General features: G+C 37.5%; 1 protein-coding gene across 1 annotated transcript in view; it reads right to left on the bottom strand.

Annotated features, from left to right (window-relative positions):
* Positions 1 to 264: 264 nt before the first annotated feature.
* LOC131148515 (ankyrin repeat domain-containing protein 2A) overlaps positions 265 to 20480 on the bottom strand; it is a 40044-nt gene continuing 19828 nt past the window's right edge. The window contains exons 3-6 of the mRNA XM_058098252.1: positions 6282 to 6346; positions 919 to 987; positions 786 to 835; positions 265 to 698 (exon numbers count right to left, since the gene is read on the bottom strand). Of these exons, the coding sequence (XP_057954235.1) occupies positions 587 to 698; positions 786 to 835; positions 919 to 987; positions 6282 to 6346 (296 nt within the window). The 3' untranslated portion in view covers positions 265 to 586. The remainder of the gene's footprint in view (positions 699 to 785; positions 836 to 918; positions 988 to 6281; positions 6347 to 20480) is intronic.

Below are 20480 nucleotides of genomic sequence, written 5' to 3'. Positions count from 1 at the left end.
GTCCTCCATTGGCATCCATTAATTTATGTCGAGCACCAAGTACGTCGGTTTTTTAGGCATAAAGAACATCAAGGAAAGGTTAAGGAAGCTACCTCCAACAGACTTTGTTCCACCACAGATCTCTCTCTCTCTCTCTCTCTCTCTCTCTCTCTCTCTCTCTCTCTCTCTCTCTCTCTCTAGTAAATTTGGTCCAACATTCGTTTGGCAAGCTTTGTTAGATTCAAAATAAAGATAAAATGACATTAACTAAGCTAAAGTTCTCAATTTGATAATCTTTTAACTATTTTCAATATTTACTGACAAAAGTATATATCTCTTACAATTGAAGAAGTTCAAAAATATTTAAGGATCATAAATATGATGTTTGATGAATTATTCCAAATAACAAAAGTACCAAGACGTGCATCAGAAGGTATAAATTTTGGGATTACATTTGTTGAGCAAACAAGCAACAGAATGGTGGGGGTGTGGGGGGATACCTGCTTAAGCTGCCATCAACATTTTCAAAGAAGTAGGCAATCTTCCAGGGACGAGAAGCTAGAAGAACTATGAGTTCCACTTGTTCATGAAGTTCCAGCTTCCAATATTATGAAACTCTGACATTGGTAATTTCAACTTGTGCGACAGCTTCATTAATCGCATTAATAATGTCCATCTTCCCCCTACTCACTGCCTCATCTATTGGTGTCCGATCATGGCTACATCATTCAAAACCACAATGATTCTCTAAAAAGGATAAGTGCACATGTTCATAAACATCAGGGCTTAGGATGGAAAAAACGCACCTGTTTAGAACACTCACATTTGCTCCTGCCAGTATCAATTTCTTAACCACCTGAAAAAATTAAAAACAACTTAATCACAAAATTTAAAAATATAAATACAATTTTTAATGCACAGGGGAAACACAAAAATTACCTCCACATGACCATTGAGGCATGCCCAATGAAGAGGTGTATTCTTTTCATCATTAGAAGCATTAAGATCCTGGTTACAAAGAAAAATAAACAGCAAGCTTTAGGAGATTTCAATTGTTGGTAAACTAAATTCTTGAATAAATTTTAATCAATTTCATTAATTGGCCTATTTTCAAACAGTTACAGGAAATGCAACACCAAAGATGCTTTCAGTGTTTTGTCCCTGCTTTTCAAAAATATGAAGGGAGAAAATAAAATGGCTGCCAAGAGGGCCTCAATTCTTTTGGTTTTATTCTAAAAATGATTTATCAACAGCAAGGCACCAAAAGAACACAAACATATATATAAAATCCAGAATCAAATGATCTTTTGAGAACTTCAGAGAAACTATAAAGACTTGAAGGACTTTTTTTTAATTAAAGCTCATGAATAGACAAAAAAATAAAAAGGATGCTGATAAGTGATAACTAAAAATATACATATTAAGACTGAAGAAACCATAGAGCTTGTCAAATTTCCTCTTTTTTTTTTAATTAAAGCTCACAAATAGACAAAAAGAAGGGGGATGCTGATAATTAAAAATATACTAATCAAGACTGAAGAAACCATAGAGAACTCGCCACATTTTCCTTTATTCTTTTAATATAAAAACAAAACAAAAAACAAAATACAAAACAACAGCAACAACACCACCAATGATGACATGAAAGCAAAAGAAACATATGCTGTTTAGATGCAAATAAATTGGGTATTTACAACAATACATAGTTAAGATTCTAAAACTATTGATTTGGTTTTCCTCCATGAAAACTAACCATCAACAATCCTAGATGCAATTTACATACACTAGTATTCACCCATCATTATGTCACGACAATTTAAAAGGTGAAGGTGCAAGGCAAGGCGTTTTAACCCTTAATGTGATTAGGTGTAAGCCTTTTGAGAATTTCATTTTTTTAGATAAAAAATATGCAAATAAATTGCACATTTTTAAAATGAATAAAAAATTAAGAAACTTCCAAGAAAAATTTTAGAAAATAAAATAAATTTATACAAGCATAAAAGCGGGGGTAAGGCTACCACCCTCCCCCTATCCTCATAAAGTGGGGAGTTGTGTGGTTCGGGGACACCCTTTTTTTCAAATATATATATATAATTTATAAACAATTTTTTGGCCAGTCAAAACATACTAACTTGAATTTATTAATATCATGCCAAGATATAGTTATCACATTAAAAAAGTACAATTATCTTCATGATCCTTAGACACAACTCTCAATTATTTTGGAAAGGGTGAGGTTCAACAGTTTTAAAGATAACTCACATTAAGACGTTCCTTTCAAATACAACTGCGGTCAAATTTTTCTGACCAAGAGTAACTTGGATTCACACCCTAAATGTGTAAGCTTCAACTAAAAAAATCCCAAAAAGGCATGTCAGAACAAATGTGTAACCCTCAATGTACAGTGCATTGGCCCTTCTAGGATTAGATAGTTTCGAGTGAACCACAAGGCATTTTGGGCCTGCCTCATCTTTTTTAGGACAAATGAGGTCACTGACTTGCTTACCATGAATATAGGACAAGCATATTATTTGGTGGCAGAAAAATCAAGGGAGCTTGTTTCAAGTATCAGAATACAGGCAGAGTGATCAAAGTATGTAAAAGCTCCAAATTACAATTTCAGGCTCACATTCAATAAATTCTTAAGCATTTGCTGATTATCTCATGTTTACACATTCGCAGGAGGCTGGACCTGTGACAGCATGGTCCTTGAATATGTAGTAGATCCCCAATCAATCCCGGCCCTAGGATGCTTAGAAATATTTGACTTGGTAGATATGGAATGGGGTTTGTTAAGGGAAGTCTACTCCCACTTAACCCGCCCTTAGTTTGCTCAAGCATTCACTAGATTCTTTTTCTAGGAAAAAATAGGGCAAGGAAACCTAGAAGAAAAGGAAATGGTTTTGATCTCTTAAATAGGATCAGACCTCCTTAAACAAGCTTTGATTTTCATTTTCTGCCAGCCAGTATAATAAGCCCTCAGCTGTCACATATTTATACACTTACTCTGTAATCAACTAAGAATCTGAACAGGAAATGAAGACAAAATTCTTGGTCAATTATTGGAACCCTACATCAATATAAATAAATAAAGCAAGCATATTAATAATGACTTATGGGATCCTACCATTCCACCGCCCCACCCCAACCCTCAGCTTTGAAATCAATCCAGAAGGTGTCATCATTTCCAATATTTGCATATCATGATCAGTAGAATTACCCTGCTCTGTTTGTAATAGTAACCCTCATGACACTTGCCATTGCATTACCAACAGAAACCTTTTGCTGCTCATTCTTCTAGCTCTTGGGTGAATTTTACTTTACTTTCATTTGACTAACTTTTTTTCTCTGACTCTTTCAACAATACTTCGTAAATACTTATTCGAGACATCACAACATGATGATCCAATAAAGCACTCGGGTGATTTTTGCAAAAGGGCAGCTATTATAGTGCATGATGGGTATCACTTCATTTCTCATCAAATCTCAGGACTAAATCCGTAGACAAAAGCTCCAATCAACTGCCGTTCAAACCACTCTTGAGCTCAGTGAGAGTCATTCAAAGTGACCTTGGTATTCTAAAACTATGGTTGCCTCTTTGGTTTTTGCAAGCTCACCATCTATATTATCATCTAAAGGACCTAGCCACAGGAAATCCATGAACCAACTATTCCTATGAGGAAACTCTATGGCATGATTTCATACCAATCAAATCATTGGACATGAATGCCATCATCATCATCTTCTTCTTTTTCTGCAACAACCATGACTTGATTAGGACAGTGTGCAGCTTGATGCCCAAAACCTTGACATTTGAAGCACTTAATTGACAGTTGGACCTTAGAAGTTGTTCCAGAATGCTCAGGAGTCTTCCAAGTGATACTAGTCTGAAGTCTGAACCCCTTTACCCAATTGCTCTACTATCTTTTCTCGTACAATTCCACTAGTACTCTCCTAAACCAAGGGGTTGATGTAGCTCTAGGAGGATTATACTACATATACTCCTCAATCTAAGTGGTAACCTGTATTGCATCCCTAACTGTAATGAGACAAGATGCAGCAGGCTTGGTGGCAATAGCCGGCTTCAACCCTTTCCTGTATAAGGCTATCATCACATCATCTATGTCGACACGATTAGCCAAATGATAGAACTTACCAATGTACTCTTTTACTGTCTTTTCTTCTGGCTTCAAATCAAAGAGTTGGAGATGAACACGCTGCTGGTCATTGGGAGGCACAAATTGCTCCTGCATGATTTTCTTCATCTTATCCCACTTTGTACTCTCACCAAATCTCCTCCTTCTAAAGATCTTCTGTTGTTTAATCCACCAAATTCAAGCAGTTCCCTTCAATTCTGATTCAGCCAATAAAGGGCTACCATCCACATGAAAGCTCTGGTTTTGAAAGGATCCTTTCAAGGGAAAAGAAAAAGGACTTGGGGATTTCATGAGCTCTGAGAGAAAATATTTTGGAAAAAGATCCAGAGGTATCCCCTATCCAAATCCTCGAGTCCTCTCTCATACATGGAGAAAAAGAATCCAGCATTCTCAATAAAGAAGTCAGTTTATCTACCTCTCTCTTATTGATATTTCTGAAGAAAGGGAAATCCCAAGAGAGAGACACCCCTTCAAAGACTAGAAAACATTAATAGGTTAATTGTGTAAAGTGGAAAGTCTAAAAAGATGAGGAACCAAAGACTCCAATGGAACCTCCAATACCCAAATGTCTTCCCCAAAACCAAATGAGGTTACCATTACCAAACTGGAAATGAGTGAGAGGTTAGCATAAGTGGACTACCTGAGAAAAGAATTTCCAAGGGCTAGAAGCATTACCACTTCCTCAATGCAAACCATACTTGCTTCTAGTTACCATGTGCAAAGGGAGTCAACCTATAAGGGGAATCTCCAAAGCCAATTTCCAACGAAAGATCTAAACACCAAACTCCCAAGGCCCAAGCCCCTTCAGATATGGGTCTTCTAACTCTGAGGTCTGTCTTACCCTCTCTGATTCCAAGCCACAAGAAATCTCTCATAATCCTTTCCAAAGCCTCAACCGTCCCTGTTGGAATTTTAAAAAGAGACTGATAATAAATTGGAATGCTGGAAAGTGCACAACTGATAAGGGTGATGTGCCCTTGTAAACATAAGTAAGCCCTTTTCCAACCCCCAACCTACTGGCCACTTATTGCTGACTCTCTCCACCACTAAGTCCCAAAAAGACAATGAATTTCGGTTTCCACCAACAGGGAGACCCAGGCATGTCATAGATCACTGTAGAATGGAATGCCCCGCTAAGTCAGCCAAACCTTCAAGCTCATAGCTGTCAATGTTTATGCTCGCCACCCTACTCTTAGACATGTAGATATTAAGGCCCAAAATATTCTCAAATATTTTCAACAAGGTAAGAATCTTTCAAAATTTCTGGGTGGGGTGCTATCTTTGAGAAATAGGAGAGTGTCATCAGCGAATTGAAGATGGGGCACTATGGCCTCATCCTTGCCTACCTTAAGGCCCTGGACAACATTAAGACCCTAAGCATGGTCGATCATCCTACTCGGCACATCCATGAGTGAAAAAAGGAGGAAAGGGGATCCCCTTGCCCCAATACCCATAAGATCTTAAATCACTCCCTAGGTTGGCCATTCACTAACAATGCTTGGTCCGTCTATAATGAAGGCAGGCAGTTCAAGTGTCAGAGTCCTCCCAGAGCCTAATTGATAAAACCTTGGCAAGGATTTCATTTAGGACTAGTAATGATGCTGATTGGGTGGAAATCTCTCACCTTCTTTGAGCGCTCCTTTTTAGGGACAAGAGCAACAGAAACAGAATTAATGCTCTTCCCCACCACCCCATTCCTATGAAACTCACTAAAGGATTCCAACATATTCTCTCAAATAATGTCCCAACTATCCTAACAGAAAGCCATTGTGAACCATCTGTACCAGGGGCCTTATCTCTATCCATTTCAAATACAACCCCCACTGAACTACTCAAAATAAAAAGGTCTTTCTAGCCAAATCAATTAGCCTATTCTCGTCACTCTCAGAGTACAACCTCCTAGAGAAATTTGAGACCGCATCCCCATTTTAGTTTTTTTTTTATTATTATTAATGTTTTTTTGTTTGTTTTTATTCTTCAGTGAAAGATATCTTACAAAAAAACACATCAAAGAAAAACCTCTTGGCATTCCAGCAATCAGAGTCAAAATCAAATTAAATGTAAAACTCAAAGGACAAAAATCAGGAGAGAGAGAGAGAGAGAGAGAGAGAGAGAGAGAGAGAGATGTTAAGACAGCTTCCTCACCACTCCTCCACTGATAAGATACTCCACAATATCAATATTTCCATTAGCTGCCGCCATGTGAAGTGCTGCAAGCAAATATCATTGAAACCGAGTCAACCAGTGCTGAGAAGACTGCAACATTTCAGGGCAAATAACAGTTTATTCTTTATAACTACGATCGTAGATTATATCAATCTTGCAAACAAATATTCAAAATTGTAGATTGGCAGCAGATTCCACACTAGTTTGCATAAATTCCATAGAATTATCAATTCAACATAATTGTCAAATTTTGGAACAAATTAAAGTGAAGAAAATCTTAACTCAGAAAATGCCAAGTTATGCTTTGCCCATGATTTATTTAAGCACTCAAGATCATGTGCAATTTGACAGATTTAAAATACCTGTACAGTTAAAAATACCAAGATTTATAATTAAATCACATTTAAAACAATATTTCGTTTATATCTGATAACACATAATATTATTAATCAAATAATTTTTCATGATACTAGTCTCCCTTTTTTGGAGAGAGAAAGTTAGGGAGATGTGCCAACAGTTTTGCTTCAACATTTGAGCCCCCTACAATAAGCAACTTCAATTTTATTTTGTTAGAACACTTCAGCCTTCCAAATAAGGCACTTAGTCATGCAACCTTTGCAGCTTTCTGGAGTCATGGTGTAGTTCTATTTAAAATTTAGACAGATTCAAAGGCCTTTCGGGAAATCAAAAGACCAGAGCTGATCTGTTCAAAATTTTAAATCAACTCAAGTGACAATTGTAAGAAAGAAAATTTGGAGACAGTTAAAGGATATTTAAGACAGGAGGCACCCTTCCCCCCATGAAGACGTTTAGACACTTTGCCACTACTAGTCCCAAAAATCTAAAGACCTATGATTACTGTTGATAGTTTGATTACAATGAATGACCTGACTTGAAGACAGGCCTCTCCCTCTATTTATAATAGAAATAAATACATTCTAATGACAAAAATACCCTTACTAAATCTCCCTAATTAACATACTATCACATTTAACAATAATAATAATGCCAAAAGACATAAATAACCTCTAACACTCCCCCTCAAGCTGGAGTATAAATGTCATATGCTTCTAGCTTGTTACAAATAAATTAAACACGAGCACCCCACCCAACGCTTTGGTAAACAAATCAGCAAGCTGCATATCAAACTTCACATAAGCAGTAGTAATGAGCTTTTACACAAGTTTCTTCCGAACAAAGTGGCAATCAATTTCAATGTGTTTTGTTCGCTCATGAAAGATTGGGTTGAAGACAATATGAAGAGCAACTTGATTGTCACACATCAACTTCATAGGCAGAGAATGTGATAAACCCCATTCTTCCAACATGTTCTTCAACCAATTAAGTTCATAAGCAGTGTAAGCCATACTCTATATTTTGATTCAACACTTGACCTAGCCACCACAGTTTGTTTCTTACTCTTCCAGAAAACCATATTACCACCAACCAAAACACAATACCCGGTTGTGGATCTCTGGTTGGAAGGCGACCCAGCCTAATCTACATCTATATATCCATGGATATAAGTGTGACCTTGATTACGATATAAAAGACCTCTCCCAGGTGCACCTTTGAGATATCTCAAGATGTAAATTACTACGTCCAAATGACTTGTCCTTGAAGAATACAGAAATTGGCTCACAACACTTGTTACAAAAGATATATCTGACTGAGAGACTATGAGATAATTTGACTTCCCAACAAGTCTCCGGTATTGTCCAAGATTATGTAGCAAATCACCCATGGGTGTATCAACTGGTTTAAATCCCAACAATCCAGTTTCATCCAACAGATCAAGAACAGACTTCCTAAGTGACAAAACACTTCCCATACAAGATCTAGATACCTCTATACCCAAGAAGTATTTCAACGGTCCCAAAGCTTTGGTTTGAAACTTAGACCGTAGAAGAAGTTTGAGACTATGAATACCTTTATCATCACCATCTATAATAACAATATCATCCACATAAACAACAAGAAGGATCTTACCCAATGAAGTATGATGATAAAACACGAAATGATCCATTGCATACCGTCGAAGACCAAAGTCAAGCACTACAGCACTGAAATGAACAAAACATTCTTTGAGAGACTATTTTAAACCATATAGAGCCTTCTTGAGCCGACATACTAAGCCTAATTCATCATCATCACCTATAATAACAATATCATCCACATAAACAACAAGAAGGATCTTAACCAAAGAAGTATGACGATAAAACACGGAATGATCCACTGCATACCGTCAAAGATCAAACTCAAGCACTACAGCACTTAAACGACCAAACCATTCTTTGAGAGACTATTTTAAACCATCTAAAGCCTTCTTGAGCCAGCATACTAAGCCCGATTCCCCCTAAGCAACAAATCCAAGTGGTTGCTCCATATAAACCTCCTCTTAAGATCACCATGCAAGAAGGCATTCTTCACATCTAACTGATGCAAAGGCCAATGCCAAGTAGTAGCCAAGGAGATGAACAAACGTACTAATGTAAATTTGGCAACCGGAGAAAAAGTACATAATAGCCCAAACCATACACCTAAGTATTTCCCTTAGTAGCAAAATGGGCATTTAGACAAACTACAAAACCATCAGAGTTGTCTTTCAATGTAAACTCAGAGACAACCAACCACAGACTTGTCAGGTGGAAGAGGTACCAAGTCCCAAGTGTCATTATCATGTAAAGCCTTCATCTCTCCGACCATAGCACTCCTCCACTTAGAGTGGGCGAAGGCTTTCAAAATAGATTTAGGAAGGATAGTAGATGATAGAGTAGTATCAAAACAATAATAGGAGGGTGATAAGAAGTCATAACAAACATAGTTGGAAATGGGATGTTGAGTAGATGTGTGTTTACCTTTCCAAACAACAAAGGAAGAATCAACATCGTGGGGAATATGGTCATCAAACAAGGAAACCAAAGGTGTGGTAGTAGAAGCTAGAGGGGACTCTCTTCCTTGGAGCCACCGTCGTGAATACATCTGCAACTTAGGATGATCAAGATGATGAGAATGACTTGAACTACATAAAGACTCAAACGGTGGGTTGAGCAAGGACAATAAAATAGAATTTGGAAGATTAGGCAAAGGAAGAGACTCATTGAGCTCAAAAGCACTCAAGGACTAGGTATAGTAAGGTGTAGACTCAAAGAATGTAACAGCGATAGAAACAAAGAAACGATGCAGCACAAAACTATAACAATGATATCCCTTTTGGGTATATGTGTAAGCCTAGAAAGACACATTTTATAGCACAAGGATCCAACTTATTCACCCCAGGAGTTAGTTTATGAACAAAGAACACACGCCCAAATATACGAGGGAGGAGAAAGAATATAAATGAATTAGGAAAGAGAATGGAGTAGGGAATTTTACCACTAAGAACAGAAGATGGCATCTTGTTGATCAGATAGCAGGTAGTAAGTATAGCATCACTCCAAAACACTTTAGGTACATGCATTTGATAAAGAAAGGTGTGAGTGATTTCAAGGATATGTCTATTTTTCCTCCCTGCAATCCCATTTTGTTGAGGAGTGTAAGCACAGGATGATTGATGGACAATACCAAACTGAGTCATATAAGTAGTGAATTGAGCACTGAAGTACTCTTTAGCATTGTCACTTCGAAATATTTGAACTGCCAAACCAAATTAAGACTTTATTTCATAACAAAAGGCACAAAATATATGAAATAAATTGGAACAATCTTTTATTAAATATAGCCAGGTCATTCTTCAATAATCATCCACAAAGGTTACAAAGTATTAGAAACCCAAATAAAAAACAAGACATTTTAACTTTTCCAGTGAAGGATGACCAAGACATCAATGAATTTGGAAAGGTGTGGCAACAATAGTGCAGGCGATAAAGGGAGATAATGGCTCCACCAACTTCATGCCCTTCACCAATCGTCTTCCATGTCTTCAAAAATCCTAAATAACCATAGAATCAAGGAAGAATGTTACTGAATAATTCATAGATTTATTAGATCTACTAACAGATATAAGATTGAAAGGAAATTTGGGAATATACAAAACCAAAGGAAGAGAAATAGAAGAAGTGAGATTTACAATCCCAATTCCCTTAACTACAGTGTGGATCCATCAGCAAGGGTAACACAAGGTAAATTTGCAAGATATTAAAGAGGAGAAGAAATTAGGTATACCTGTGATATGACTAGTGGCGATGGAGTCTATGACCCAAGGACTAGGACAAAAAGTACTGGATGACAAGCATACTGTGGGATTCCCCATTTGGGCATGTAGTGGGAAGAGAAGCTTGTTGTGACACTTGCTATTGCTGGAACTTGGAATACTCTTCCTCTGACATGGATACAGTATGTTGCCCCTCACTTGGCCCCAAAGGTGAGGAGTCGGTGGTGGTTGCATTAGCTGCCCTCAAAGGTGTGAAGTCGATGGTGACTGCATTGGCAACATGTGAAGGTCTACCGTGGAGATCCCAACACTGCTCAATAGTATGATAACTCCATCCACAATGAGTGCACTTGCAAGGAGTACCTCTACCTCATATGTCTCTACCACCACGACCACTCAAACCACCTCGATAACTTTTGTGGTTGTTTGGTAGAGAACTAGAATCACCAATGTAGAAAAGGCTGTCCTCTCAAAGCAAAATGCAAGAGTAGGAGAATGCATGCTAAAGGAAGCACAAAGGACACGAAAATAAACATCTGAGAATGATGGCAGCTCAGCACTACTAAGTATCTAAAACCGAATTGCCTCAAACTCAAGTCTCAAGCCCGCTTGAACCTGAAGGATTGTCATCTGCTCCCTTTGCTTCTGCATCTCACGAATGTTGGCAGTTACAGGTTGCACAAAGTAAAGCTCCTCATGAATACACTTTATCCCCCCAAAATAATCTGCAATACTCCTATCTCCTTGTTGTAACTGAAAGTACTCCTACAATAAATCATATATATGTGTAATGTTACTACTTACTAGAGTGTAGAAGCTAGAAATAATCACAAATCTCCTTGCAAGTATCTAGATGCATACACATCCGTGCAATCTATGGCTCCATCAAATTCCAAAATAGGGAAACAATCAAGGCATCTTCTTGAACCCACACTTCTTTTCTCTTCTCATCAAAAGGTTAGATTGGAGCAAGTGGTCATATTTTCCTAATCCTGCTAAATAAACCCAAACAGCTTTAAACCATTGAACATAGTTCTTTCCGTCAAACTTTTGAGTCATTATCTGTGGCAGCGATGTAGGAAACAGATTTTTAGGATTCATAGGCTTCATCCCAATACTCACAAACTTGCAGTCACACCAATTTCAAACAAGAACAATCAAAACTAATCGGGACAATCACAAACTATGTGAAGCACCGACACAACTGTGGACGAGGTGAACGACTCACTAACTGATATAGCACTGCTACAGCCTCACAACTAGACATACGAACGCTGCCACTACTCCAAGAAACTCACCAAGAAGCCTTCACAAACCCCGAACAGAAATTAACGCAAGGGCATTGTCAAAAAAGGTTGGATTTTATTTGTAAAAAAAACATGCCCTATAACTTGATAATATTGTCAAGAGAAGGAATCATAACGTGGCAGAGGAAAAGAAAAGAGAAAAAAAAAAGGTGGCCGAAAACTCACTCATGCGCCGGCGCGTGGGGTCGACATTGCTGACAATTGACCGGAGCATGGGGCCTTTTCCAGCGATGGGTTTCGTGGGGTTAGGCTTCGGAGGATTTTGTGTTTGGGTATATGGTTTGTTTTGTGAAATAATGAGGGGTGGAGGTGCATCTGAGAAGGACAGATGGGAATGGTTTTTTTGGCGACGACCAAGTATGATAGGGTTTAGGTTGGACCACGCTTTGATACCATGTTGAGATTTTGATTAAACTAACTTGAAGATAGGTCTCTCCCTCTATTCATGACACAAATTAAATACATTCTAATGACAATAATACCCTTACTAACTCTCACTAATTAACATGCTAACACAGTAATAATAATACTAAAAGACATAAATAACCTCTAACAATTACCACCAAATAAACACCTAGTTAAATCAAAAGCCCATCTAAAACTCTGCAAACTGCTGAAGAACCAAGTTCTAAAGACCTAGCCGGACTCAAATTAGCAATGGTGATCTTGCTTGTCCTATAATGATTTTCAAACTAGACGCCTTTTAAAAACAAATTGCTGGAAAACACATGCTTGATAATTGCTTGAACAACACATGCTTAAGAACTTCCCATTAAAGAAAAGAATTTCCATTATGAAAGATGTGAATCCATTGGAAAATCAAAAATACAAATGCAACTACAAGATGAAATGGTTGTTGCAAAAAAAAAAAGGAAGAGAAAAAAAAAAGTCATCCAACCCATACTAGCAAAGAACAAAATAACTAAATAACATAGATATAACTCTCTTATTTCATCTCGTCTCAATATGATTTCTCAACTGGACGATCCCATATATGAACAGTAAACATTCCAGATGACTTAGCCTAATTTTAATTTTTTAGCACCCGAAGCAAAGATATACACAAGTTTGTTCATCCCATTTAAATATTCATAACCAAGAAGCACTAACAATTTAATAGAAATGTCTTACCTCTACATGATCTATACCAAAAAATTGCTCACAGGAGGCTGCAGGGCAAATGATTTCAAGTGGACCAGCCATTATTTGGATAGAGAAGATCATAAAGACTTAATAATTTGCTACAAAACATATTTCAATTCCAAGGTATTGAATCCAATCAATTTGTTTTTTTGGTCCACTGGTACGCCCATCAGCTTGTGCAACACAGGAGGAAACCCATCTTCCACATCCTAAATCCCTCCCCACCCTTCCCAAAGTTTGAACATGAGACCTCCAACATAAATGTCCCAACAGTTCTAACAACTAAGATGTCACCTAGTGGCTTGATTTAATATGAGACACACTCATTGAATTGCTCGTTTTATTCAGTGAGCTTTGAAGAGGATTCACAACTCAGTCCTCTTTAGCATGAGATCTCAACGGTCATAAGTCTACCAATTTCACACATCTTAAAAGTGAATTGTATTCCATGAATATGATATGTATCTTGTGGGATGTATGCAACAGAGTAACATGAAGCAGAAGTGGTGAGTATGGGAGTGCGAAGAAAAAAGATATAGAATAGTCAAATAGTAAGACGCACCTACAAAAAAGTGTGCGTAAATTATACACAACATAGGCAAATATATGTATAGAGTTATAAAATACAAACTAACATTTAATGGTTTCACAAGATATATGTCTAACTCCAACACGTAAAATAAAGCAATTACATTAAGACAATATTTTTGCATAACAAAGCCTAAAAAGTTGCAAAATCACATCGTAACTTCATTTTAGAGGGGGGGGGGGGAGAATCTAAGGTGTGAGGCATAGTAAACCATAAAAGTATTGAGTTTTGGGCGTAAATTGTTTTGATATTGTTCTTTTTTTGTTCTTCTATATTCCAAGGATTTCTTATGCTCCCTTTGGCCGTTTATCCTCTTAATAAAATTTCTTCTTTTAAAAGGAATGATGATGGGAGCAAAGCCCTATGTCATGGGCCAAGTATTTCACACCTGTGTGAAGAGTCGTGCAGCACTAGCTAAAGCACTCTTACTTAACTAGTCAACCAAAAAATTTACCACAGTTTACCAACAAAACACATTTATAGCAGTTGAATGAAATGTTAGTGAAAGCAGTAAGCAATTCATGAAGGTAACGGCAAGCAAGCAGTAAAAATGGAAGCAGCGCAATTCCTTAAAGCAGCATCTCCATTAACCATGTGTGTCTAGCGAGGGAGGCAAGTAGGCTAAACATTATTACAATGACTAGTGAGTTTTACAGATTGATGAGCACTCAACCTCCCACTAAAGAGCTTTATATGCTAATCTAGCTCTGGCTCTTGGAAATATCAAACTGTTCGAGGAGTCATACTCCCATTTTTACCCTAAACAAGCTTGGCTCATGATGCTCCCCATAGATTTGATGCTAGGTACTCTTCAACTTTGTCCACAAACGATTGCGTGTCTTCCAAAAAAATCCAATTGATTTATTCATCTCCAAAGCATTTCAAAACTAAGAGCTCATGCCACTTCTTCCTTGATGATGTGAACTTTGATAAATGGTTATGAGAGTTTCCATTTAAGGTGAACTCCTTTTGGCATGAAGTTACTAATAATAAAGTTGACTTGCATGAGAATGGGTTGGATGTTAATATGGGGACTAGAAATACTTGTGAGATCCCTTGGAGGTTTATTTCATAAATTTAGAGTTATTTCCTTTCAAGTTTCATGTTGTATAAAATTAGGAATGGTTCTTGTTTTTGCTTTTGTTAGGCATTACATGGGTGAGGTTTCTTTTTCTAGTTGTTTTCCTTGTCTCTATCATATTTCCATGGTCCACAACACATATTTCTTGTTTTATGTTGATTGCTGATGATTCTATTTCACAAGATCTTCATTTCACATAAATCTTAATGATTGGGAGGCTGATAACTTTCACCTTTGCTTTCTCTATTGAGTTTGGACCACCCTTTCATGGGAGAGATGTTAAGGGTGTGCATGGATGCTTACAGGAAGTTTTCTTTTATTTTTATTTTTATTTTTGGGATAATTTGATTTGTTCTTGCCAGTCCTTTCCCTTCATCATAGTATTTGGAAGGCAGAAGTTCCCTTCACAATAAAGCCATTTTTTTGGTTGGTAGATCTTAATAATGTTAACACCAACAATGTGCTGCTGCATAGTAAAGAGGCTTTATCCCAAGATATGTGTGCTTTTAGTTACAAGAGTTCTGACTTCTGAGATTGTTTCTCATCACGTCTCCCACTGTTCTGTAGCGTGAGGATTGTGTTCTAGATTGGTTTGTTTGGGATGGGTTTGTCGAAAACTAGTGGACAGTTTTTTTAACTTATTTTGAAGAATTTTTAATGACTATGTGAGAGTTTTGCTGCTTTCTGGAAATTTTGGTTGGAAAGGAATGCACAAATTTTTCATGAAAAGCACTCGTCCTTATCATTGCTTTGGGACAGATTCCAGTTTTTGGCTTCTCTTTGGGCTTTTCTCTCCTAGTTTTTTTATGGGGATTTGTTTTTGTGACTTCCAACATGACTTTCAGGCTATTTTGATGTGATTTATATATTCTTTATGGTTTTATTTGTAATATTCTGTTTTCTAGAGGATTTGCTTACCCTCTGATTTGTATATTGTTTTTCTCTCTTCACGAAATTTCTTATAAAGTAAGATAATTTGTATATCATTTTATAAATATATTAGTATAAAACATATGCTAATAATGTAATACTCATGCGTGCTTCACTAACTCTTCATTTTTAAAATTTAAAAAGATACTTATATATTCTTTCACTATTATACCATTGTTAGTTTTTTTTTTTTTTTTTTTTTTTTTTGAAGTAAACAAGAAGTAGTTTACAAGAGTACTTTGAAAATTTTAAAAATCAAGTTAAAAAGCAATTTTAGAATGGGAGATCACCAAGTCTACAGCAAAGAAGGGTGAAAAGAAAACTGTGCGGTTCCACGGGTGGATTCTCCTGGTGAAATCCAACATAATAATATAATTATATTTTCCTGATAACTCTTCCTAGTGTTTTAGTGCTTTCATAGTTAGGAGGTGCCTGCTATGTTCTGTAAGTTATAGCTTTCTGCCATTGCTGCTGTTGGGTATCCTTTGCCAGAACTGGGTGCTAGATAGGTGGTGGCAGAATTATATAGCATGGAGTCTGGATTTTCTATTAAAATCATTATTGGTATGCATGGCCTTTTGTTGTGGAAAGGTTGAGAGTAGACGTGCTATGGCAAAGCAGCTCAAGAGTTTGTGTTTTGTATTTGATCATCATCTGGATATTTCTATTTTAACCTGAGCCAATTTTTGTGTCTCAATTATATATATTTATGCAATATATATTTATATATAAGGGTATTTCTGTCCCAGATGGCAAATATTGGGGACATTTGGTCTATAAACCTAAAGGGGCATTTGGCTTGGGTTATCAGAAATGCTTCTGAAATTTCTTTCTTGGGTATCCTATGCCCAGGAATAGGATTTGTTTAGCTCTCATATAATGATTTGTAGGAATATAAGATGGCAATGTTTGGCATAATGTAGGCACCTAATGTGGTCAATAAATTTTTTGGATAGAAAAAGAAATTTACTAAGGAAGAAAAATGTACAGAGAGGAAACCTCGAGGATGGGTGCAATGTGGTTAATGAATGCATTGGAGAGGTAGATGAAAGAACCAAAAGTCACACAAGAAAAAGGGTTAATGTTTGTTGACTTAAGGATCAATGGGAAAAGCACCCATGCTATGATTGATACCGAGGCTACCCATAACTTTGTTTCACAGGTAGAAGCGAAGAGACTCAACTTATCCTTGGAGAAGGATTTAGGACGCATCAAAACAATTAACTTCACCGCTCAGCCTACTGTGGGAGTAGTCAAGCAAGTCACTATGAATCTTGGGCAGTGGGCAAGACATGCAAATTTCACAGTTTTGCTGCTGAATGACTTCCAAGTCATTCTTAGAATGGAATTCCTGAGCGAGACCAAGGCAGTGCCAATGTCATTTGCTAGTTTCCTTTGCCTAAGAGAAGACCACCCTTGCATAATGCAAGTTGTTACAAAAAAAGGGTATTATGAGAAGTTCCTTTCGGCCGTGCAACTCAAGAAAGGATTGAGAATAGGTGAACATACATATCTACCCACGCTGGTGGTAAATGAAGAAGTAGGCCAAGAGCGAGTGTCTATGACCATCCCAACGCTATGTTGGATGAGTACAAAATTGTTATGTCGAAAAAGCAACCTCACAACTTGCCTCCACAATGAGGTGTGGAGCATTAGATCGAGTTGCTCTTGGGAGTGAAGCTGCTGCTAAGGGATCATATTGGATGGTGCCTCTAGAGCTAGCAGAGCTAAGAAAACAACTTGATGAATTGTTGGAAGAGGGGTATATACGTCCTTCCAAAGCACCGTTTGGAGTACCAGTGTTGTTTCATAGGGAACATGATAGGAGCATGTGGATGTGTGTAGACTACTGCACACTCAACAAGGTGATAGTACACAACAAGTACCCTATTCCATTGATTGCTGATTTGTTTGATTAGTTGAGTCTCGCAAAGTACTTCACCAAACTCGACTTAAGGTCAGGCTACTATCAGGTGAGGATAGCAAATGGGTATGTACCGAAGACAACTCTGCGACACATTATGGGGCATATGAGTTCTTGGTGATGCCATTCAGGCTAACAAATGTGCCTGCGACATTCTATACCTTGATGAACTAGGTATTTCATGAGTACCTCGCCAAGTTTGTCGTGGCATACCTAGATGACATAATTTTCTATAGTTCCACTTTGGAAGAACATAAAGAGAATCTACAAAAGGTGTTCGAGAAGCTGAAGGAGAACAGTATATTCGTGAAGAAAGATAAGTGCTCTTTCGCTCAGCGAGGCATAAAATTCCTCAATCATGTGATTGAACAAGGTCATACCAGAATAGATATGGAAAAGGAAAGAGTCATTCAAGACTGGAAGATCCTAACTATAGTGAACGAGTTGCATTTCTATCTTGGTCTTGCCAATTACTACAGAAAGTTCATGGAAGGGTATTCGAGGAGGGCTACTCCTTTAACTGAATTGCTAAAAAGAGATCAAGGGTGGAATTGTATAGAGAAGTGCTAGAAAGCATTTGACAACTTAAAGGATGCCATGATGCCAAATCTGGTACTTGCTCTTCTAGACATCATGAAACCTTTTGAAGTATAGACAAATGCATCAGACTATGCCCTTGGAGGAATCTTGTTACATAAGGGACATTTTGTTCCATATGAGAGTTGTGCTTAGTGAAGCTGAATGGAGGTACATAGCTTAATAGAAGGAGATGAGTAGTGATCCATTGTCTCCATGCATGGCAACATGGGTCAAAATTCATGGTGAAAAAAACAAAGAACTCAACCATTAGTCACATATTTACACAGCCGAAAATCTAAGCAGGCAGGGTCATTGGAAAGAATTTTTGGCAGAATTTGATTTCTCGTTTGAGCACAAGGCGGCACGGATAAACCAAGTTGCAGATGCACTAAGCAAGAAGGCCGAGTTGGCAACCTTACAAAGTGTAGCCCACTTGAAAATAAGCGTAACCATTTCAATATGGGAACACATCAAGGAAAACCTTGCCAAATACCCAATTGCCCAAAACCTCATGAAACTTATGAAAAAGGGCAAAGCACGCTAGTTTTGGATAGAATACGAATTGCTGATGACCCATGGTAGCCAGCTTTTTGTGCCATGAACTGGAGATCTGAGGAAGACACTTGTAAGAAAATGTCATGATACCATGTGGACGAGACATATAGGATGGCAGCACCTTTGGTAATAGGGATTCCCCTACCCTCCCCCCAAAGCCCAAAAAATGACTACCCCATATATATTGATGAAGAATGAAGCATTGAACAAACAATCTCTCATCCAACACCTCCAACTATTCCCAAAACCCTTACTTCACGAAAACCTTATCCAAAATAACTAACCTAATCATAAGCTTTCCCAAATGTCAACTCAAAAACAACATCCTTATTCTTCCTTCTTCAAACATCTTCAACCACATCATTATCTGCGAAGATAACATCCAAAATTTCGACAACACCCCATGAAAGCACACTACGCAATAAGCATGAGAAATACTATTCACTAAAAACTGCACACAACCTATTAGCAAAAACCTTTTCTATAATCTTATAAACACTGGTCACTAAGTGGATAGTCCTAAAATCTGACACCTTCATAGAACGACCCTTCTTAAGCACCAAAGTAATAAAGTAGAATTAATGCCCTTATCAATAGTCCAACTGACATAAATTTGTTAAAAAATCTTCAACTCTACTCTCATCACATCCCAACAATCCTCAAAAAATCATGCCTTGTTAAATTAACCCGATCAAGGAATCTTATATCCCTTTCCATGCCAAAAGCAGCGCCGCCTCCCCCCCCCCCCCCCCAAAACCTCCTCAAAAGGCTTTCCAGCCAACAGAAAGAGGGCTCTACTCCAATCCCTCAATCATAGGCCTAGTAATCTTCCTTACAGCAAAGAATCTTTTTTTTTTTAATCAGCACAGAGAAATTTTATTAAAGAATCTAGAATCTTTAAAAATCTGTGATCTCTTCTACTATCAAATGAGTGTCTATAATAATTTCCCTTTCACCAGCCTCCAATTTTTTAATCAATTCCTACCTCCTCTTCCAATTAGCCAACCAATGAAAGAATCTACAATAACACACCTCTAGCTTCCACCTCCTCAAAACCACCTTTTTTTTTTTATAATAAAAGAAAGTTCAATGTGCAGGGACAACGAGTCCACCAAAAAAACAAAAAAGAAAGAAAGAAAAAACAAAACAAAAAAAAAAAATTTTTTTTTTTTAAAATTTATAATCTACCAAACTCTTCAAACCTTCAATTTACGACTTTTGTCACCATCCAAGCAAACCTCATTTTCTCCAGTATCACTCAACTTTAAGTCCAACTTATCCAAAAGATCTTGAGCTTCTAAATCCTCCTAGGTAATTTCCTCCGCAAGGGAGTAGGCAACATTCCATCCCAACGCTATAAGTTGTTGACTAAACCATCATTTTCAAAAATAGACACTCCCTCCAAACCTTCCAACGGAGCAGGATGAACATAAGATAAATCCCCCCTACTTCGTCGCAAGAATTAGAAACATACCTATATTGTTTTCAAATCTCATCCAACAATAGCCCCCCCACCACAATCAAATTCTCAAATCATCACTTTCTAAATCCTAAAATTCCACCCATTTCTTAACCTCCTTTTCTTTCCTTTCCCCATTGCCACACCCGAACTCCTTTAAAGTTCCAAAGTTCCACTATGCTACCCTGTCGCGCCAGAATTTTCTCCCTTCTCATCAAGCATCTTCCTCATCTCAGGCCATTCTCAGCACCCATATGGGCTAACTTTCGTGCAAGCATACACCTTACTACCCTCAAATATCTCAAAATTTGAACACAATATATGATCAGTCCCCCCTATAATTGCTCCTAGATTTTTACGTCTTACCTCCCCATTTTTGAACTCTTTCCAAGCTTGTTACATTTTTAATACCACAGTCTAATTCTAGCTCCAAGCTATTAATATTCTGCGTATGTTCC

The sequence above is a fragment of the Malania oleifera genome, chromosome 2 (assembly GCF_029873635.1).
Source record: "Malania oleifera isolate guangnan ecotype guangnan chromosome 2, ASM2987363v1, whole genome shotgun sequence".
Lineage (NCBI taxonomy): Eukaryota > Viridiplantae > Streptophyta > Magnoliopsida > Santalales > Ximeniaceae > Malania > Malania oleifera.
The sequence above is the reverse complement of the archived record's forward strand: the minus strand, read 5'-3'. Positions and strand labels throughout refer to the sequence as shown.